We start from the raw sequence: 23,811 nt of genomic DNA, 5'->3' as shown, positions 1-23,811 counted from the left end.
CCCTTTGCCTCTCACGTCGGGGTGCTTGATTATTGTATGTCCCCTTGCCTCTCACGTCGGGGTGCTTGATTATTGTATGTTTCCTTGACTCTCACGTCGGGGTGCTTGATTATCGTGAGTCCCCTTGCCTCTCACGTCGGGGTGCTTGATTATCGTATGCCCCCTTGCCTCTCACGTCGGGGTGCTTAATTATTGTATGTCCCCTTGCTTCTCACGTCGGGGTGCTTAATTATCGTGAGTCCCCTTGCCTCTCACGTCAGATCTGGTGAGCAAGAAGGCCATTCAACTGGACCCCTTCGTCCAATCCATCTGTCATTGTAACTGGCATTTAAAAAGGCACGTACAATGAGTGCATAATGCGGTGCAGCACCATCTTGTTGAAGCCACATTCTTGCTCTTGTTGCTAAGTCAACATCTTCTAATAAGCCTGGTAAGTGATCTCTTAGCAACGATAAGTAACTGTGTCTATCAATGTTCTCTTCAAAAAAATAAGGTCCAATCAAATAACCATTTACAATGCCGCACCACACCATAATACTCCATCGATTTTGATGATCTATTGGCCTATACCAGTGGGGATTAACATCTGACCAATAATGGCAGTTGTGTCTATTAAGTTGTCCGTCACTATAAAATTTAGCCTCATCTGAGAAAAGCACATACCTAAAAAAATTAGGATCATCGTGTAACATTTGTAAAGCTCACTGGCAAATGCAATACGCATCAGATGATGATTAGGCTGTAAAGCCTGCGTAAGAGTTATGTGGAAAGGGTGATAATTTAGAGCTCTTAAAATTCTAACAACAGTTCTTTGTGGTATACCTATTTCCCTTTCAATCTGGCGAGTACTAACATGAGGATTAAGGTGAACTATTGCTAAAATAATTACAGCTCGCGCATCATTTTCGTCATATTCATGATGTTGACGTTGACGAACAAGATGTTCATTGCGAGTTCTTTGGACTAAACTACGTATTGTCATATCAGTTGGATGTCGCCTTTCAGGAAAACGTTGAGCATAAAGCCTTGATGCTGCATTGTAATTGCTATGACACTCCCCTAAAACTAATATAATATCAACAATCTCATTAGAACTATAATCAGCCATTCTGGAAAGGTAACTTGTGAATGTAATTACCTACATACCCTGTATGTATGTTTGGAATTTTTAAATTTAAGCAACTTTAAATAGTAAATTTTTCAATTATGCAGAAGTGAGTAAGAAAAAAAAGGAATAAAACTATTATAACAATAATTATAAATCTTAAATTAAACGTAATTGTTTAGTTTTTTTCAATCGTTGATTATTAGCATTAGGTATCGGATACCTTACATCCGCTGCTCTCGTAGTAAAAATGGATTTCCATTTATCCTTGATATGACCTTCAAAAAGTCAGGTCGAAAGGTATCCGATACCTTTCCTGAAAGACGACATCCAACTGATATGACAATACGTAGTTTAGTCCAAAGAACTCGCAATGGACATCTTGTTCGTCAACGTCAACATCATAAATATGACGAAAATGATGCGCGAGCTGTAACTATTTTAGCAATAGTTCACCTTAATCCTCATGTTAGTACTCGCCAGATTGAAAGGGAAATAGGTATACCACAAAGAACTGTTGTTAGAATTTTAAGAGCTCTAAATTATCACCCTTTCCACATAACTCTTACGCAGGCTTTACAGCATAATCATCATCTGATGCGTATTGCTTTTTGCCAGTGGGCTTTACAAATGTTACACGATGATCCTAATTTTTTTAGTATGTGCTTTTCTCAGATGAGGCTAAATTTTATAGTGACGGACAACTTAATAGACACAACTGCCATTATTGGTCAGATGTTAATCCCCACTGGTATAAGCCAATAGATCATCAAAATCGATGGAGTGTTATGGTGTGGTGCGGCATTGTAAATGGTTATTTGATTGGACCTTATTTTTTTGAAGAAAACATTGATAGACACAGTTACTTATCGTTGCTAAGAGATCACTTACCAGGCTTATTAGAAGATGTTGACTTAGCAACAAGAGCAAGAATGTGGCTTCAACAAGATGGTGTTGCACCGCATTATGCACTCATTATACGTGCCTTTTTAAATGCCAGTTACAATGACAGATGGATTGGACGAAGGGGTCCAGTTGAATGGCCTCCTTGCTCACCAGATCTGACGTCGCCCGATTTCTTTTTATGGGGATACTTGAAAAATGTTGTTTTTGCTAAACGACCTACCACAAGACCTGATTTTATGGACCGCATTCGTAGAGCTTGTGCAGCCATTCCTAGAGCTACCCTGCTTAGAACTGTGGATAGTTTTCAAAATAGATTGCAGTTATGTCTTGAAGTCAACGGAGGTAATTTTGAACAATTACTCCGTGGGTAGTTCATTTGAATTACAGTGTCAGTGAGAGGCAAGGGGAATCACGATAATCAAGCACCCCAACGTGAGAGGCAAGGGGACTCACGACAATCAGGCACCCCGACGTGAGAGGTAAGGGGACTTACAATAATCAAGCACCCCGAAGTGAGAGGCAAGAGGACTCACGATAATCAAGCACCCCGACGTGAGAGGCAAAGGGACTCACGATAATCAGGCACCCCGACGTGAGAGACAAGGGGACATACAATAATCAAGCACCCCGACGTGAGAGGCAAGGGGACTCACGATAATCAAGCACCCCGACGTGAGAGGCAAGGGGACATACAATAATTAAGCACCCCGACGTGAGAGGCAAGAGGACATACAATAATGAAGCACCCCGACGTGAGAGGCAAAGGGACTCACGATAATCAAGCACCGCGACGTGAGAGGCAAGGGGACTCACGATAATCAGGCACCCCGACGTGAGAGGCAAGGGGACATACAATAATCAAGCACCCCGACGTGAGAGGCAAGGGGACTCACGATAATTAAGCACCCCGACGTGAGAGGCAAGAGGAAATACAATAATCAAGCACCCCGACGTGAGAGGCAAGGGGAAATACAATAATCAAGCACCCCGACGTGAGAGGCAAGGGGAAATACAATAATCAAGCACCCCGACGTGAGAGGCAAGGGGACTCACGATAATCAGGCACCTCGACGTGAGAGGCAAGGGGACTCACGATAATCAAGCACCCCGACGTGAGAGGCAAGGGGACTCACGATAATCAAACACCCCGACGTGAGAGGCAAGGGGACTCACGATAATCAGGCACCCCGACGTGAGAGGCAAGGGGACTCACAATAATCAAGCATCCCGACGTGAGAGGCAAGGGGACTCGCAATAATCAAGCACCCTAAAGGAAACAAAACTTACTACGTCCACGTCGTCGTTTCCGGGTAACGCTAAAAGTAAGATGAAAGTGCTTTTGACCTTGATATGACCTTCAAAAGGTCAGGTCGAAAAACTAAAAAATCCTTATGCTCATGTAAAATGTGCCATTGTTTAAGAGTCCATTGTCAAGAAACGGATTCTGCGGTCAAAAATAGGGTTTACTAATAAAAAAATGCGTTATAAACCTCAAACAACCTTGAAAATTGACCTCAAGGTCAAGCTAGTCAAAGTGATTTACACTTTTACAATTCATTGACTTTGTTTAAGCATTATGCACATTTGTGTTACCCAGAAAACCACGTCATTTCAGAAAAATACACCAGATCGTTTTTCAGGCATTTCATCTTTATTTTTGACCTTTCCAAGGTCGCAAAAACAATTTTTTTATAAGACAAGTTTGATGTAAAAGTTTCCGCTCTTTCAAAATCCGCAGTCAAAAATAGGGTGTCCTATTTAAAAAAACCATCGTGACCTTGAAATAAACTTCAAAATTGACCTCAAGGTCAAAACCAATGGTACAATTGAATGACCCTCTCTGTCCTGGTCAACTTTTATCTAAACCATTTTTTCGTAGATACCGTAATTTGGAAGATATTCGGGTCCATAGATTAAAATGACTCACCCTGTATTTTGCGATTATTTCAATTATATTAAGTGTTAGACGATAGATAAGTTGTACAGTGATTTCATCCGGTTCCTCCTTCACTCCTTATCTCCCTTACTTCTTTATAGGGGCAATACCCTATATATGGGCCACTCGTGCTGCTATCTATCAATACTTAGCTGTATTATCTGTGTAATTTTGATAATGCAGAAAAATTTATTATATAATATAAGAACATATACAATAATATAAGAAACAAATATAAAACATAATATGTACATATATAATTTCTTTTAAATAATATTAACTTATTGAAAAGATGCCTTTGACTAACACCGCTAGTATTTATTTGCTTTGCAATATAAAAATAAGGAATATTAATATATTTAATAATAACATATTGTAACGAGAAGGAGGATGTAAGGGGTTTGGCGGTCCCTTGAAAACGCCCTGGCAGCCTCTAGGGGAGTTCGGAATAAACTTGAATTGAATTGAATATATTTAATTCTAATGCTTTTTGTTAATTGCGTTTTGTAACATGTTAAAAAACATATTTTTATAACGCTCCGATACTTCACCCTCCACCTAGATACGCCAAATGATGCTGGCATTGTCCGATAGATAGCAGCATGAGTGGCCCATAAAAACATGGCCGACGATCGAATCCCCCTCCCCGCCAGTGCTTCACCCCCGCATCAACAAGCTGGCCCTAATGTTCCCTCCTTTACCTCCGTTGGTTATACGCCGTATATACATATGATCTCGCAGTTAATTATGTTATCTTAAATATCGAGTCTATTAAACTCAAAATAAGTTTAAACTTTTTTTCAGATCTATTACTGCAGTTCATAACAACGCAGCCAGGCATTTTGGAAGCATCATATTTTATGCGACACCGAAAACATGATGTGTTGATTGTTGTAACAATTATTTTAAGTTTAATAGACTCGATATTTCACATAACTTTTTTAAAATAATAAGAATATTAGATCGGCTCTTTTTGATATAAAACACGATATACACCTCCTCCTTCTCGGCCATAGAGCCAAACACGATGTTATTGCGAAAATTATATTTTTCAAGAGATCATAGAGATTTGGCTAAATGCCGTGCTTTATATGCTACATTAACTTTCGCAAAGCTACGACACCGCACAGGCTCGCACCTGACAAAACTCACGGCTGCTTTATTTTACTGTGACCGAACAAATATAAAATACTTGACTTATCGGCACAGAACGCACCGCTTTCGCCTTAATAGTGGTCACCAGACACTTTGACCTGAATAAGTGTCAAGGTAGTTTGCCGATTGACCCTCCCTCTTTGTTTCAGCTCGCCAGGATGTGTGGATCCCCGTCGCTGCTTTGTCGGCTCGCCGCTCAAAGGACTTCTAAGATGGCCGCCGCAACAGGTTCGTACCTGCTGAGTGACGCAACGCTTTGTTGTCACGACCACAATGGGTTTCGACTTTATTAATGGTTTCCTTTTTATTCCAAGTCATCAAGGGATGCTGTGGACTTCGCCGTTGGATCGCCGTCGACTTCTGACTGTCCGGAAAGGATCGTCGTGGGAGATCAAGATGCAGGTAAGTACACTGAGCCGGTTATTTCACTTTACGAAATGTTTTATTTTCCTTTTCAGGATAACGCTATCAGGTACAGTTATTGTCCCGCACAATAGTTCGTCAACGGATTTAACCTAACGCAACTATAAAACTTTATTATATACCGATTTCGCGGTTTTGATGTTTACTGAACTTCAGCAACTATCCATCTTCTTGTTTCCAACCATAGGATTCAAAGGAATCTGAGAATTTGTATCCTATGGTAGAGATCTTAAGAATTCTCTTTGTTCCTCTTTTAACTTCCCCTGTAAAGAAATAGGCGAGAAAAATATATTGGTCCGAAAGTTGACTAAATCGGGAATCGAACCCGAGAAATTATTCCTTAATTTTCGCAATAACATCGCGTTTGGCTCTATGGCCGAGAAGGAGAAGATGTATATCGTGTTTTATATCAAAAAGAGCCGATCTAATATTCTTATTATTTCGTAATAATTTAAGGCTCTTATTAAATTATAATAAATTTGGTAAAAGGCTGTTAAGAGCAGTAAATATAAAAATTCAAATTATGTTAAATAGTGAAGTCATATATAAAAAAATAATATTCTTTAATGTAATGTCTAATAATGAATTACAATAAAAGGTGACAAAAAATAATTAAAACATAAGTACTCTTTAAATATAAATACAAAACGAACGTTTCGGTCAATATTTTGACCATTATCAACGCTGATTAAATTCTAAATTTACAAACTAATGAACGGTGTCATAACGGTAATATATACATCAAGAATAGTCATAAACGTCATAGAGTATGTAACGCATTAAAAATACAATGATATATATAATGATTGACAAATATTATCGTAATAGAAAAAGAGAACATGATGTAAAAATAAAAAGCAATATTCCTCCAACATAGTCATAATGTGATAATTAAAATTCGTAAATTGTGTTTCTACTCCGGTTATTAGACCCGATAGACACATAATAATTTAAATCCTATAATGTTATTAAATATTTATTGATTTATTTAATAATTAAGCTTGATAGGTTGTACAAAAATGAAGATGTTTATAGACTTACATACAATTAGATTTCAACGTGAAAACAGTAGTGTAGGAGGAACATCGATTCCTGAGATCCGCACACTTATAATGTTACAGACAAAGTGATCGAAAGGTGAAAACGAGCGGTGTTAGCTTATTATATTTGTGTATCTATTTTCAGAGTTTCGGTAGTTTATCAATACTGCTTATATATGTATCAGGTAAACATTCTGTGTCCGTTTGCAAGTTCAAACTATTTGTTTGTCTTTTAATATAAATCATCTCGGAGATTAATCTTTTTCCGAGGAAATTTTCTTTATCAAGAATTTTTACTTTATTCCATTTAAATTCGTGATTGAAATCAAGCCTATGGTTAGTTATAACAGATTTATTTATTGTATTTCTATTTATATCAAGTTTGTGTTCCGAAATCCTAGTACTTAATTTACGTCCCGTTTGGCCCACATATGATGCATTACAGTCTGCACAGTCAATTTTATAAACAACATTGGTATTGGAAAAAGTTTGAACCTTATCCTTATGCACTTTAATGTATTTATTTAACTTATTTAAGCTGAAGTAAGAGAGTTTTGTATTAAGATTCTTTGTAATATTTTTAAATTGTTCAGATATGGTTGGTAAATATGGAATGGTAAAATATGAGTGAGGTGATTTTTCAGTGGAAATGTTATTGTTAATACTATTGTTGTTTTTGTCGATCAGTAATTCTTATTATTGTTTATTCGCGTCTGGGCCTAATTGCGACGCTTTGAGGGGTGAAAGCATTGAGAAAAATATTGTTTCGTGTCTGCAAGGGAAGTTCGGCAAGTGTAAAATTCAAAAAAATCTGAAACTTTGTATAAGTTTAGAGTAGATGAACCTAATCACGAAACAATTTTTTTTAGCTGCTGATATTCGGTTTTAGGGGTGCAGCATCCCCTTAAATAAAATCGGTGTTTACGTTTTCAAGCGAATATCGCCGAAATAATGAGAAATATAAAAAAATGTTTCCAGCAAAAGTTTTATGGTTTCGAAAGCTCTTTATAATGGCATGATCATATTTTGCAAAAATGTTTAATTTTTCAAAATACCCCCACCACGTATCTTTTTTTTTTCATATTTAAATTTTTCTTGCAACTAAAATTAAAGTTTATTTCACGCCAAATTCAACCATATATAATAAAGTTGCGATCCGTAAACGTGTTTTTGAGAAATAAACTGAAAACATCCTTACAGGGTATGCTGTCAATTTTATCGGCCCGCTAATTTTGGCTACGACTTCTCTTTCTCCCCTTCTCTCTGTAATTTTTCGCAATACAAGATAACGATGAAACAGATGTTCGTAATAAATCTAATCACGTAATTGATTTTTGTATATTACACATTTTATAAATAATATAGTAGTTTTTACAAAAATAAGATATTATTTATTCTATATAATTGTTACAATAATGGTATTGTTCAAAGAAGTGTTCAAAACAGAAGTATTTTTTGCACCATGCACAACGTATAAAAGCCATTTTATCACAAATGCTACATTTCGGTATATGTTTTTCTTCTTTAAAAGAACAGTAATTGATTGGATTTTCAAACTTTTCAGGCCGTGTTGATAAATAGCCACTTTTATACCAACTATATTTAAATAAATTTCGAAATCTTGGAGAAGAAAGTTGATTGTGTGCCAAAGACTGTAATTTTATAATGTTATTGCGTAAATGTAAATTTATATCGTAATTATTTAAAATAACATTATCAGAGAAGCTTCGAATAAAATTTTTCCAGATTCTAAAGCCAAAAACATCTAAAGGTTGTATAAAAGCAGTTGTTTTTTTTGGTATTGTTAAAATATTTACTTGTTTGTCTTTTGGTACAAGTTCTATTAACTGTTCCGGGCAATGGCCTGTCCATGAATCTAGCAACAGCAAACTTTTCTCTTTAGTATTCGGAAGTTATACCTCTAAAAACCAATTTTTAAAGTGTTGGGTTGTGAGTTTTCCGGATTTTGAAGCCGCAATGTAAACATTAGCAGGTCGAAAAAGAGTTTCTTCTACTCGTGGTTCAAACGACCCAGTAGTTTCTTTTAAGACTATATATAGAGGCGAAAGAAGATACCCGTCCGCAGATATAATTGGCATAATAGTATAACTATGACTTATAGAAGATAAAGATTGAACAGTAGCTTCGACTGTCTTTACTCCCATATTAGTTAATGTTCTTCCAGAATGTATTTCTAGATTAAAACCGCTTTCATCTGCATTATAAGTTGATCCTTCACCAGTTATAGCAATATGTGGTTTTACATTTGTCACAAATTCTTCTGCATTTTGATGTATCAGTGCATCAGCTTGTAAATTAGATTGCGTTTTAAATTTCGTTATTTTACGTGATGTAATGCGATGAGCTTTTTTAAAATTTCATATCCACCAATGTCCTGCTTTAAATGTAGCAAAATTCACTTGCTCCTTTGCTTCTAGCGCCCACCTTCGCAAATCGATGTCATGAATAATAGATCCTCTATCAATAGTTTCTTGAAATTTTATTAATACATATTCGGCAATGAATATCAATTTGTCTCTGTTTGTCCCTACACGCATTATATACTCCTGCCATCTGTACAATTGCGAAACATGTTTTACCTAAAAGAGAAAAAAGATCCAATATTTAAAAGATTATATCAAACACAAGAAAATTAATCGAATGCAGATGAACATGCGACATGAAACGTTGTTCCTGACTTCTGTTTATTATCCACTATGATATTCATACACGTTTATCTATATTTAGTTAGTATTGTACTTATTTTTTAATGAGAATTTACCTTTCTAAAACGATTCTGTACAACAGAAACGGATAAACGTCTTTTTTTTCCACTGTTCCAATATTCAACCGCTTTTCTTTTATAATTTAAATCTACACTTCCACCTTCGTCATCTACAATACAAACTTCATCTTCATAGTTATCTTCTTCAGCATGAGGATCATACAAATCTACAAACTGTACAGCTTGAGGTTCCGATGGATCATCAAAATCAAGTCCCCAATCATATTCAATCGTAATATCGTCTTTTAGAGAATCCCTTATTAAATTTGAAATTGCATCGTGGAGTTCTACTTCACGATGATTAACAGGAGTGACAGCGAGATTTGCAATGTGAAACGTTGTAATTAACAAATTTATAACGTTCGCCGTATTTATGGCCAACATTTTGACATAAATGCTTGAATAAATGTTATATGAAATTTTCCCACAGAAAGTATGACACGTACAATATATTAAATAACATGAATGAAATGCAGAAGCGGATGGCTTTTATACTAATTGTATAAGGAAAACGAACATTAAAGATAGCCTTCCCATAACCTTCCCTTTTATTGCATCACATCAATCTCGATAATCCTTCAACCTTTCAACTATTCAAAGTTGATAACGTTCTCATAAATATAATGACGTACATAACAGGAAATATTACATATACGTTAGTGCATCCGTGTTTATTTCATTCTAGACGATAATCTTTAATTTTTTTTACCAAAGGTCTAAATCAGAAATTACTTTATCGATAACTTTGATTTTTTTCTTACGATATATTTTGACTACTATATTATTTATAAAATGTGTAATATACAAAAATCAGTTACGTGATTAGATTTATTACGAACATCTGTTTTATCGTTATCTTGTATTGCGAAAAATTACAGAGAGAAGGGGAGAAAGAGAAGTCGTAGCCAAAATTAGCGGGCCGATAAAATTGACAGCATACCCTGTAAGGATGTTTTCAGTTTATTTCTCAAAAACACGTTTACGGATCGCAACTTTATTATATATGGTTGAATTTGGCGTGAAATAAACTTTAATTTTAGTTGCAAGAAAAATTTAAATATGAAAAAAAAAAGATACGTGGTGGGGGTATTTTGAAAAATTAAACATTTTTGCAAAATATGATCATGCCATTATAAAGAGCTTTCGAAACCATAAAACTTTTGCTGGAAACATTTTTTTATATTTCTCATTATTTCGGCGATATTCGCTTGAAAACGTAAACACCGATTTTATTTAAGGGGATGCTGCACCCCTAAAACCGAATATCAGCAGCTAAAAAAAATTGTTTTGTGATTAGGTTCATCTACTCTAAACTTATACAAAGTTTCAGATTTTTTTGAATTTTACACTTGCCGAACTTCCCTTGTCAGTTGGAAGAGCATTCGCTCGGCAAGCGGAAGGTCTCGGGTTCGATTCCCGATTTAGCTAACTTTCGGACCAATATTTTTCTCGCCTATTTCTTTATAGGGGAAGTTAAAAGAGGAACAAGGAGAATTCTTGAGATCCCAACCATAGGATACAAATTCTCAGATTCCTTAATTTTTGCAATAACATTGCGTTTAGCTCTATGGCCGAGAAAGAGGAGATGTATATCGTGTTTTATAACTTTTTTAATTAACTGCGAGATCGAAAGGCATACAACGACAATATGTATTGACATTTTGACATATGTATATACGACGTATAACCTTTTTTTTTTTTTTTTTTTTTTTACGTCAGGAATGTGTTCAACACATACCCTCCACCTCGGGGGAGGCTTCGGGTTATGCGGGGATGGGAATGGGCAGAAGGCCCAAGACGGTGGTCCTCCTGGCGCTACTCGGAGGCCCCGGGAATCGCTTTCGCATGCAACCGGGGCCTCCGAAACGCCGTGACGCACCCCTTTCGGGTGCGTCCCTCCCGTTTGGCGGGCAAGCCCACCAGGCAGAGAGGAGTGGGGACCACCACCACTCCTCTCCCCTCCTTGGAAAGTCGCGTGCAATGAGCTCGAAGGGCCCCCGCCCTTCGAGCTCTGCGGCTCTCCTGTCCCGGGTGTTGACGCTCCTTCCGCCCCCGAAGGGGGGTTAGGATTCGGCGCCAGACACCCGGGACCTCTCCCGGGAGACTCCCTCCTTGGAGGAAGCCTCCCTCAGCGGAAGGGAGAGGACGCTGGAGTCCTAGGGTGGAATCGCGTCCCCTCCGTTCCGCTTCTCCCGTTGATGTTTCTCCTTCGGGGACCAGGCTCCCTCCTTCCCAAAATGGGTTGGGATTCGGCCTTGGTCCCCGAAGGAGCCCTTCTACACACCTCCATCGGGCGGGATCGGGGGGAGAGAAAACATGCTCCCTCCCCCCTATCCCGCCTCCTCCTCTGTCTCCTCAATTTATCGCCGCTTGGGCGGCGAATCTTCTCCCTCTGGGGCCGACCCTCCTGCGCCGCATTGGGGGCGCATTAGGGTCGGCCTCTCTCTCCCTTTCGGCCGCCTCCTTCCGCGTAAGTACCTCTTCGCAAAAGGAGGCGACCGCCTCCCACTTCTGTTGGCTCTCCAGCATGGCCTTGACCATGCTGGGGAGCCCGAGATCCCCCCCTATGGCGGAGGTCAAGGCACGGCGCTGGTCCGCCCAGGCTGGGCAGAACTCTACTGTATGTTGCGCCGTGTCCCTGACCTCCGCGCAATGATGACACCTCCTAGAAGGCTCTTTTCGAGCCTTGTCGTGCAGGTACTCCCCGAAGCACCCATGCCCGGTGAGCACCTGCACGACTCTGTAAGAAAGTCCGGGCTTTCTCGACAGCCAATCCTGGAGCACCGGCTGAATGGCCTGGACGGCCCTGACACCTGCTCTTGGTCGGAGGAGATCCTCCGACCATATCTCAATGGCCGCCTGCTTCAGCTGTCGCCGGGCCGCCTCCGTCGTCTTCGGTGACAGTGCGAGACCCTGCCGGCGGAGGTCCGTCTTCTGGTCGTACATTATTTTGTACGTCCCCGCCAGCAGGTCCCACGGTAATACGACGTATAACCTAACCTAACCTAACCTTCCATGTGGTGAATAAAAAATGGCGAATGAAAATACTTCTATAGAGCCTTAATTATAGGACTCACACATTGGTTAATAGCAAAGTCCGTAAATTAATGACGGGAGGAGAAGAAAGATCGTCGCATGAGCCGCCATTTTAGGACCACAGAGTTATGTGTGTTGTATGTCGGTGTGTGTCGTACGAAATGTTAGTGAAAAAAAACTATAGTTGAACAGCTGTCCGGTGGCTGAATTGGCGACGCCATATTGGGGCCAATGCTGAAATATGAATGCGACGACCTTACTTCCCCTCCCGTCGTTCATCTACAGACCTTGGTTAATAGTAGAGACCTATAATAAAAGTTGCGCCAACTCCGTTTTTGATTGGCTTTCGTAGTTACGTGATTTTTCCGCCATCTTCCGACCATTGCAAGCGCGCGTCGACACAAATATACTTGGTGCAAAGCACAATATGGCCCATACAGCACAACAAGATTGCAGCAGCATTATAGCAACATTTCATTGCAATATTACAACATTGCATAAATACGAGGGTCACTATTTATATTTCGGGAATTGGCAACACTGATGTCATGTGAGTCCATCTGACGGTTCCATCGTAAAGTTTGACATTTTTGACGATATACGTACTCAGAACATTTTGTCATACGGACGCTATTTGTTTATTTTATATTTAGTTGAAAGTTTCGTCTCGGCAAAAAATGGAACTGAATCGTGAACATTTTCGTGCGATGATTTTTTACGACTTTTGACGTGGATTATCACAACAAGAGTGCGTCAATCAACTTAATTTGATTTTTGGCGATGAAGCTCCATCAAAAACCACTGTGTATCGCTGGTATAGTGAATTCAATCGTGGTCGTAGTTCGTTGTCCGACGAGTTTCGTGAAGGTCGTCCAAAATCGACTGTAGTGCCAGAAAACATCGATGCTGTGCACGAAATGATTAAGCAAGATCGTCATGTAACCTATTGTGAGATTGAGGCATCCCTAAGCATTAGTTCCACCAGCATATATGCGATTTTACATGAACACTTAGCTGTGCGAAAGTTATGTTCGCGTTGGATCCCACATAATTTGACAATCGCTCAAAAAAAGGCTCGTGTCGATTGGTGCAAAGAAATGCTTAAGAAATACAATCGCGGTGCTTCAAAAGACGTTTATAAAATCGTGACAGGTGACGAATCATGGATATATTCATATGAGCCCGAAAGTAAGCAGCAGTCGACTGTATGGGTGTTCCAAGATGAACCAAATCCAACAAAAGTTGTTCGTGCACGAAGCACTTCAAAGATAATGGTGGCCTGTTTCTTCGGAAAAACTAGTCATATTGCAACAGTGCCTCTAGAGGATCGTAGAACAGTAAATTCTGAGTGGTACACAACCATCTGTTTGCCAGAAATCTTCGGTGAAATAAGGAAAACAAACAAGAGACGTCGGATTGTTCTTCATCATGACAATGCGAGCTCTCACACATCGGCTCAAACAAGAGACTATTTGAGCACTCAAAACATCGAATTGATGGGTCATCCGCCGTACAGCCCTGATTTGGCACCCAATGATTTCTTTTTGTTCCCATCCGTGAAGAATAAACTGCGTGGTCAACGATTTTCATCGCCCGAAGAAGCTATTGAAGCGTTCAAAAATCATGTTTTGGAGATACCTCATTCGGAATGGAATAAATGCTTTGAAAATTGGTTTAAGCGCATGCAAAAGTGTATCGATCATCGTGGCGAGTACTTTGAAAAACAATAAAAATATATTCGCAGCTTAACTATTTGTTTTTGTTCCTATTCCCGAAATATAAATAGTGACCCTCGTATTGTGAAATGTTGCAGTAATCGTGCAAGGTTGCAGCAACGGTAAAATGTCCGCCTTCAAAAATATTGTTCTATAACATTGCAGCAATAATGCAATAAAATGTAATATATGTAATATTACTATTGGATTATTAGAAATGTGCCAAGTACATGAGTTTTGTGAAGTTAGCCTACCAAAATTAGATTTTCGAAGTTTCAATAATTGGAATCAATAGTTAATCTTTTATTGATCATTGTTGGTCATACTTTTGTTGATTATTAGTTTGATTGTTATTAAAAAAATAAATATCAATGTGAAGTTAGCCTACCTAAATATACAATTTTAATAGATTTTAATTAATTATACGTCAAATCGATAAGAAATTGATTGTTGGTCCCAATTATGTCTTTAGAAATTATTGTTGGTCGATTATTTACTAATTATAAGAAAATAATTATTTTTCAATTGCTCACATATACTGCGCATGCGCATATATACTGTGCATACTGTTTCCAGCCATTAAGTTAGCTCTTTACAAATATATTATTCCGCGATCAAAGAAATGTACAATTAGATGGGGAGATTGTTTGGAGAGCCTCGGTATCGAAACGTTCGTTCCGTCCAGCAGAAGACAATCGAGAGTGTGATAATAGATAATCTCTTAGAACTTAGTACGATTTTCTTATTTCTTAATTTTAAGTGCTGTTCTATTGTATATATACTTTGACATCTCATTATTATTTGCCTTTGACTACGTTTTATATAGACGTTACGACTAAACGTGATTTTACCACGTGTCATAGTTAATATTTTGGCCATCTTGGCATGCTCCTTGTTCTCACATTGTCCTTTGAATTTTCCTTTCTTGTGGTTGTCTTGACAGCAACATGGAAAATGAGCGTGTCTCTACTATTAATCATCCACTCAATAATTGTGATATATCTAATGACAATGATAAAAATTCTGCTTATGATTCTACTCCTGCTTCTACTTCGCAGGTTCCTGTGGAAGAGAAAGTTAGACATATTATTCTTGGAAGAAAGAGATTGCCTGTAGCATCACACAACAAGTCGATTGATAATATTAAAAAAAAACTATCCACTGATCCTCGTCTTATCAATAAATATTCTCTAAAATTAAAGCCGTCTTTTCTGGTTCTCATGGAACAGCTCCCTGCATTATATAAGGCTACAGATAAGAGTTCTACTAAACAAGGTAACAATAATAGTAATAATAATTTAAAGAATTCTAAGTGAAAACCGGAAACTTACGGCATTATCGCTTTTGGAAAACGTATATCTAAAAATATTAAATGTTTTAATTATGCTTTCGATTTAAAAACTATTGGTAACAGAACAAATACATTTTTTGTTACTTTTAATGATAGTAATTTCGCAAATGGATTTGCTGATAATTTCAATAAATTTGCATCGATTACATTTCCGAGTAAAAGATGCTACCTTTTGTTCTTAATTTTAAGGTCATTAAACAATATATTATCCGAGGTATTGACGATGATGATTCTCCTCAGAAGATTATTGACAATCTTAGACCCTCTCCTGAATGGAGTATCATGTGGACTCCTCTTTTTGAAGTGATTAGGCTTAAGAGACCTTTTCATAAAAAACAGAGCGATGGCACAACGTCCACTAATTATATTGACTCAGACTCATACTTGGTGCGTTTCAGGATTTCGGCTGTTCTTACTAGTGTAATTTATATGGGAAAAAGATTGTTTCTGCGTTCATATATCCAGAGAGTAAAAAGGTGCAATAAATGTCAGAGATTTGGACATATTTCCAGGACGTGTCGTGCTTCGGATAACAATGCCGTGTGTGCTAGATGTGGTTTGAATCCATCGTCTCATGGTGAGGGGTCTGTTTGTAAAGTAGACCCTCTTGTATCAATTGTCGAAGACATAAGCTAAATGAGGTTGAGCATGAGGCTTCTTCTAATAGTTGCCCTATATTTGTTTAACAGAGGGAAATTAAAAGAATCATGGCATATCATGATGTGTCGCAGTCTGAAGCGGTAGACTTGTGACGACCCGATTGGTCGTCACTAGGCGCCGCGCACGCGCAGGACCGACCAACCGCCCGCGCTCATACAAACGACCCCTTTCGGGGCCACCATATAATAAACGCGATGGAAATTCGCCTTTTCGCCCCACCCCCGGGGCTACCCCCAAGACTAACTTGGAGGGGGTTAACTGACGGGTATAAAGGCGGCCCAGTCGAGGCTTTTCGCCCCACTCCCGCACCGGTCTCTCGAGCGTTCTCAGAGATCACTCCTCGAACCCTAAACTCCCAACTATCCCGGCCGACGAGCGTTCTCGTTGCGTAGGCCGAGTGTTCTCGGTCACCGGGTCCTGTCCGTATACTATCCCGGCCGACGAACGTTCTCGTCGCGTAGGCCGAATGTTCTCGGTCACCGGGTCTTGTCCGTATACTATCCCGGCCGACGAGCGTTCTCGTCGCGTAGGCCGAGTGTTCTCGGTCACCGGGTCCTGTCCGTAAACTATCCCGGCCGACGAGCGTGCTCGTCGCGTGGGCCGAGTGTTCTCGGTCACCGGGTCCTGTCCGTAAATCACCTGCGCTCTACGCAATCGGGCAGGGATGTACTTGTCAATCTGCCTCATTCGTGAGGGATCTAACTTGCCATTTATGTTGGTTTCTTTCTCCTCTACGGAATACAACGAGGCTATGTCTTCTTTAAAAATTAAATCATCTTCTAGACCTGATCTTATTTCTCACAGAATAATAAAAAAAATTGCCTGAAGAGCTTCATATTCTTATTTTAAGGTTTTTCAATCTGTTTTTTAACAAGGGTATCTATCCCAACCAATGGAAACAATATTTCACAGTGTTTATACTGAAATCTAGTAGAAATGATTCCTTAAGACCCATATCGCTTGCTAACAATCTCCATAAATTGTTTGAGAAACGATCAATTAAAATTAATATCAATCAAAATTAATATTTGTCGCTAGTGGTGAAAATAAGCTTAAACGACTTGACTACGACGTAACTAGCAATTTTATTTGATTATTTCACGACGTTTCGACCATTTGGTTGTGGTCCTTTTCAAGTGAAATTTCTACAACATAATGTTACACAATATTTTTTAACATACGAAAACTCATTTAAGTGTTAAATTAATAAAATAAGTATAAATTTTATAAACATACCATCAATTAAACCGAGGTTAACATAACATCACACCGGTGTTATTTGAAATCGAAAGTTAAACGTTAAAAGAGGAACACGTCCCATCGTTATGATGTTTCGTCAACGACTAAACTTGAAACGCGCCACTAAACAATCTTTATTATTTTGTCGTAAATGTTTGTCAAATTCTCGGTGTCTTTCTGTAGGTTAACTGTATTGCCATGCTTCTTTATGAAGAACATTTCAGCAATCTCTCTCTTTCTTACATGTTTCTCGTTATGTAAAATTGTCGGTGATTTCCAATCAAAGTTATGCCCAAAATCACATCTGTGTTTGCTCAAAACCGAATGATTAGACTCATGTAATTTAATATTGCTGGCATGTTCCTTCACTCTAGTGCATAAATGTCTTTTTGTTTGTCCAATGTATGATGCATTACAATTTTCACAGTTAATCTTGTAAACTACATTCGTTTTAATATCATTAGTTATTAAATCTTTACCTCGTTTTATCAGCCTATTCAACTTTTTTGGCAAACTATAAACGACATTTATGTTAGCACTATTAAGTGACCTTTTGAGTATCCATTGAGTATCATTGTGTCATCGTTAGGCAGTCCCTTTTAGAATATTGCCAGTTACATTCATGAGATATTAGTTAAGTCTGTTAAGAAACCGGATTCTAATGTTAAGGATGTTTGGACTTTTGTGAATACTATTAAAAATACAATGGTTAATGACGATGACGTAATGATTTCCTTAGATGTTTGTTCGTTGTTTACAAATATTCCAAAAGATTTAGTTTTTTCTGCAATTGAGGGTCGTTGGAGTGACATAAGTCTAAAAACTAAATTTAATTTGCAACAGTTCCTATACGCTGTTGATGTAATACTTACTTCAACGAGTTTTCAATTTAACGAGCAGTATTATGAACAAATTTATGGAAGCCCTATGGGATCCCCTCTATCACCGATACTAGCTGACTTAGTAATGGATGACTTGGAAACAAATTGTTTAAATTCTTTAAGTTTTAAAGTTCAGACTTTTTATAGATATGTGGACGACATTTTTGTTATTTTACCTAACTCTAAAATAAATGAAATTTTAAGTACATTTAATAATTATCATGAACGTTTAAAATTCACACATGAAATAGAGACCAATTCTTCTATTAATTTTTTAAATTCTACAGTTATCCGCAATGGGAATAAATTGACAACTAATTGGTTTAGGAAACCTACATGTTCTGGCAGATACATCAATTTTCTTTCGAGTCATCCTATTAAGTACAAAATTAATACGATTTACAATTTAGTAGACCATGCAATTTTACTTTCTAACGAACAATTTCATAATACGAATATTGAGATTGTAAAGAACATTTTAATTAATAATTGTTTTCCGGATCATATTATTAATAAGTATGTAAATAAAAGAATTAATGTACTGAAGAACAACAGGAATGGTAACGGTCACAATGCGGATAATAACGACAGTTTGAGTAACGATTTAGATAATAACGTTAATGTGAATTCGGCTCAAGATAAGAATTATGTAATTCCACTCCCATACGTTAAAGACGTTAGCGACAGTATTAAAAGGTCACTTAATAGTGCTAACATAAATGTCGTTTATAGTTTGCCAAAAAAGTTGAATAGGCTGATAAAACGAGGTAAAGATTTAATAACTAATGATATTAAAACGAATGTAGTTTACAAGATTAACTGTGAAAATTGTAATGCATCATACATTGGACAAACAAAAAGACATTTATGCACTAGAGTGAAGGAACATGCCAGCAATATTAAATTACATGAGTCTAATCATTCGGTTTTGAGCAAACACAGATGTGATTTTGGGCATAACTTTGATTGGAAATCACCGACAATTTTACATAACGAGAAACATGTAAGAAAGAGAGAGATTGCTGAAATGTTCTTCATAAAGAAGCATGGCAATACAGTTAACCTACAGAAAGACACCGAGAATTTGACAAACATTTACGACAAAATAATAAAGATTGTTTAGTGGCGCGTTTCAAGTTTAGTCGTTGACGAAACATCATAACGATGGGACGTGTTCCTCTTTAAATTTTTAACTTTTAACATCATAACGATGGGACGTGTTCCTCTTTTAACGTTTAACTTTCGATTTCAAATAACACCGGTGTGATGTTATGTTAACCTCGGTTTAATTGATGGTATGTTTATAAAATTTATACTTATTTTATTAATTTAACACTTAAATGAGTTTTCGTATGTTAAAAAATATTGTGTAACATTATGTTGTAGAAATTTCACTTGAAAAGGACCACAACCAAATGGTCGAAACGTCGTGAAATAATCAAATAAAATTGCTAGTTACGTCGTAGTCAAGTCGTTTAAGCTTGTTTGAGAAACTTATCTATAGGAGGATTGAATAGTGGGCGGAGAACTGTCATATTATGAGAAACTTTCAATTTGGATTTCGTAGAGGATTATCTTGTATTGATAATATTTCCACATTTATCACTGACATTTATATCGCAAATAAACAGAGAACGTTTACTGGGGTAGTCTTCGTTGATTTGATCGGTGCATTTGATAATGTCTTTCCCGAGGCATTGATTATCTTATTGGAAAAATTTGGTCTTCCGCATAAATTTCTTAAGTTTATTGAGAGTACCTTCTCTGTTCGTTTTCTTACTGGCTTTGCTGGTGGAGTGGCTCTACAAAAGAGAATGACAAATACTTAGTCCTATCTTATTTAATATATATACAGAGTGTCCGGTAACTAATGGACCAACGATTACAAATGGATTCTTTGGTCAATTTGGGAACAATTTTTTCTCAGCGAAAATGTCAAAAAAGGTCATCATTTTTTACAACTTTCCAATATTTGTCATTATGTATCTTTATAACTAAACCTCAAATTAAAATTTTATTATAATAAACTCTACCTGAAATTAACTAAAGAATGTAATTATGTTAGACTTTTAACTCTAAAACGTTTAGTTTTCAAAAAACCCATTTTTTTCAATTGCTTATAACTCGAAAATTATTGACTTCTTAACATTTTTGCTAAGGAAAAATCGTCTCCAAATTGGCCAAAGAATCCGCCCTTAATCATTGGTCCGTTAGTTACCGGACACCCTGTATATTTCTATTATTCATCTATATGTACCTAATACTGTTAAAATTTTAGCGTATGCTGACGACTTGGCTATATATTATTCGAGTTCTGATATTAAGATGTTGAGAGATCAGCTTAACATTGCTCTGGATGAGTTGAGCTCTTTCCTCAGGATTCTTGGGTTAAGGATAGCCCCGGAAAAATCTTCCAGCATGTTTTTTTTCTACATTGAAGCCTAGAAACGCTTGACTGCTAATCGGACGTGATTTGTTCAATATCAGGGTTGATGGTAGATCTATTCCCGTTTCTTGGGCATTTAGGTATTTGGGTGTCTGTTTGGATCCCGAATTGGCATGGAAAGCTCACTTCAACCATTTGAAGAATAGGGTCATTTCTAGAATTAACATCTTAAAGGCTCTTGTTGTTATCAGATGGGGAGCTCATCCTGTTACCCTTCTTAATGTCTATAAGAGCTTTATCCGCTCGGTGCTGGATTGGAGTTGTCAGGTCTTTCAGCCGATTGACTCACTGATTTATACAAAAATTAGTAGACTGCAGTTTGCTGCTCTGAGAATGATACATGGAATGATGCGCACTAAACCCACTAATGTTTTGTTGGATATTAGTGGTGAATTGCCTCTTTCTTCTAGATAACAATTTCTTTTGAGAAAGCATCTTTATAAGATTGTGGCTCGTGGTGCTCATCCGCTGAGGAAAACAATAGATTTTGTCTCCACGTTACCTGAGGGGGAGAGATCTGGGTTTGGTCCTTTGATGAGAACTTACTTTGAAAACCTATAGTTTTACTCTCAGATAAAGGAGTTCCATCTGCCAGGTCTTTTGGGATTTTCGTATGATATTTGCCGTTTTGAGCCTATCATTGATGTAAACTTTGGGTATAATCTTCTCAGGAAGGCCAACATTTTTGTTTCTTTTGAGGAATATTTGAGGCTTTATGTGGATGGTATCGTTTTTTATACGGACGGTTCTAGGGAGAAATCGACTTGTAGGTTGGCTTTGCTGTTTTCTCTCCGGATATTGGAATGGAGTATAAAATCCGCATAAATGACTTTTGTTCCATTTTCGAGGCGAAGGCTATGGCTATTCTTTATGCTATCATTAATATCATTTTGGATCCGGTTTACGTTATTGATAGAACCTCAATTTTCTCTGACTCACTTAGTGTTTTGAATAACTTAAACAGTACCAGGATGATGGATGGGAGCCGTAGTGTTATATTGAGAATTAAAGATTTGTTGTATAAATGTCATAAGCGAAATATTGTAGTGAGTCTTATCTGGATACCCAGTCACAAGAGTATTGCCGGCAATGAGCGAGTAGATGCGCTTGCCAGGGAATCCTTACATACCCTTGATCCTCTTCTTATGTGTAGATGTCACTATACTAATCTGTACTCGAGATTTAAATTAATGGCTAAGAATGAAGCAATTGGTACTCTGAGTGATCAGAGTCGCCGCAAGGGTGTTAGATACTTCAGTTTGGTTGATTCTATACTTTCTCCTCCATGGTACAATAAGTTTACTAATTTATCCCGACCGATTATAGTTTTGATTTCTAGAATTAGATCACATCATGTTGCTGTTAACAGTTACCTTTGGGAGAAGAATATCATTGCCTACCTTGATTGTCCTTGTGGTCATCCCTACCAAGACTTGAACCACTTTTTCTTTGACTGTCCTGATTCTGATGATGTCTCCGATTGGCTTATTTCCGTTCTCCTTCTTATAGACCCAACCATTGAACTGGATATCCCAAAATTGGCTTTCTCTGATAACTCAAGAATCTACTGCACATTATACCAATTTGTTAAAAAATTGGAAGCTAATATTTGAAAAAGAGAAAGAAGATACATTGCTATAAAATTATTGATCGCATACGGGAGGAAAGCCATACAAGAAGAACAGAATAGAACAAAACAGTACAAACAGTACAATGAAACAGATATTTTATACAAATACGTTTAAATTGACGCATTTATAATAAATAATAATATAATAATAATAATAATAATATTTTTATTAATTTTTTTTATTTTTTACCTGTAATAACCATAAATTTTCTAATAACTGATTTTCTCAACACAAAGTTTATATTGTTAGTACAATTACTTAAAATTCTAATAAATACACTAAGCCTAATTATAAATGTGTCAATTTAAACGTATTTGTATAAAATACCTGTTTTATCTAATTGTACATTTCTTTGATCGCGGAATAATATATTTGTAGAGAGCTAACTTAATGGTTGGAAACAGCATGCATAGTATATATGCGCATGCGCAGTATATATGAGCGATTAAAAAATAATTATTTTGTTATAATTAATAAATAATTGACCAACAATCATTTCTAAAGACATAATTGGGACCAACAATCGATTTCCTATCGATTTGACGTATAATTAATTAAAATCTATTAAAATTGTATATTTAGGTAGGCTAACTTCACATTGATATTTATTTTTTTCATAACAATCAAACTAATAATCAACAAAAGCTAAAATATGACCAACAATGATCAATAGAAAACCAACTATTGATTCTAATTATTGAAACTTCGAAAATCTAATTTTGGTAGGCTAACTTCACAGAGTTAAGTACATGATCGGATTGAATATAATATTTCTGCAATATTACTATGCAATGTGCAATATTGTAATGTTGTTGCAATATTGCTGCAAACTTGTGTGTTGTATGAGAGTGCAAGATGCAGGTTGATATTATAGAAAAATAAGTTTCCATGAGGAAATTAATTTTCAAGCATAATATTGATATTTCAGTGATAGTTGATAAACAGAAAACTCTAAAATATGCTCCATTCTCCATTGCTTCACTGCTCTGCTCTGCAGCTCCGAGTGCTCCGTGCTCCGCTTTGTTAATTTATCTTCTGCTTTATGGTCGCAAGATGGCGGCTGTCAGAAGGAGTGGGGAGAGGTTGGCGCATCTCTTATTATAGGTCTCTAGTTAATAGGTTCACACACATTGGGTGCTTTTCAGCAAGCAACACAGGCGACATAAAGTCACACTGTATGCGACACAAGTGCTTTTCTATTATCACACAATATAACACAATCTTACTCAGTTCTTTAGCTAAGTCGCTTTGTGCTCAATTGTGTTACACCAGTATTACACAGTGTTTATCTGTGTCTTTCTTGCTAAAAAGCACCCATTGATTATATTTCGCATTTATCGTTTATATCATTAGGGTCGCGCGAACGGGTAACTTCCATTTATGACGACGGCTAGTAAGTTCTAGGTACACGCTTGTAGCGTCGGATTGGTCGCGTCACTAGTCCCTAGTCTAGTTGGGACTAGAAAATTTCCTATAAACGATAAAAACATCTAATTCTAAGT

At 37.2% G+C, this 23,811-nt stretch overlaps 2 protein-coding genes and 1 long non-coding RNA gene across 3 annotated transcripts; all 3 read right to left on the bottom strand.

Moving 5' to 3' along the window:
• Positions 1–7,671: 7,671 nt before the first annotated feature.
• LOC114941451 (uncharacterized) lies at positions 7,672–9,785 on the bottom strand. The gene is made up of 2 exons (XM_029316437.2): positions 9,348–9,785; positions 7,672–9,165 (listed from the first exon to the last, which is right to left on the bottom strand). Exons 1-2 carry the CDS (start codon positions 9,732–9,734, stop codon positions 8,944–8,946), a joined length of 609 nt encoding a protein of 202 aa, XP_029172270.1. The 5' UTR covers positions 9,735–9,785; the 3' UTR covers positions 7,672–8,943.
• Positions 9,786–11,705: 1,920 nt separating this feature from the next.
• On the bottom strand, positions 11,706–12,296 carry LOC114941449 (uncharacterized). Its single transcript, XM_029316434.1, has one exon. The coding sequence runs from the start codon at positions 12,294–12,296 to the stop codon at positions 11,706–11,708; it is 591 nt and encodes a 196-aa protein (XP_029172267.1).
• A 4,899-nt stretch (positions 12,297–17,195) lies between these two features.
• On the bottom strand, positions 17,196–17,891 carry LOC146724387 (uncharacterized). The gene is made up of 2 exons (XR_014924089.1): positions 17,349–17,891; positions 17,196–17,257 (listed from the first exon to the last, which is right to left on the bottom strand). It is a non-coding gene; the product is annotated as an uncharacterized LOC146724387 (long non-coding RNA).
• Positions 17,892–23,811: the final 5,920 nt, after the last annotated feature.

This window comes from Nylanderia fulva, unplaced genomic scaffold (genome assembly GCF_048542155.1).
Source record: "Nylanderia fulva isolate GAGA-0341 unplaced genomic scaffold, ASM4854215v1 Scaffold135, whole genome shotgun sequence".
In the NCBI taxonomy this organism is placed as follows: domain Eukaryota; kingdom Metazoa; phylum Arthropoda; class Insecta; order Hymenoptera; family Formicidae; genus Nylanderia; species Nylanderia fulva.
This window is presented reverse-complemented; position numbering and strand designations above follow the sequence as displayed.

What these genes read in the sequence shown, in the direction of transcription:
- LOC114941451 (XM_029316437.2), bottom strand. Translation starts at nt 9,734, where the DNA reads ATGTTGGCCATAAATACGGCGAACGTTATAAATTTGTTAATTACAACG. An exon ending in TACAGAATCGTTTTAGAAAG is followed by an intron (nt 9,166 to 9,347) that starts GTAAATTCTCAT and finishes TTTCTCTTTTAG; the next exon opens with GTAAAACATGTTTCGCAATT.
- LOC114941449 (XM_029316434.1), bottom strand. Translation starts at nt 12,296, where the DNA reads ATGTACGACCAGAAGACGGACCTCCGCCGGCAGGGTCTCGCACTGTCA.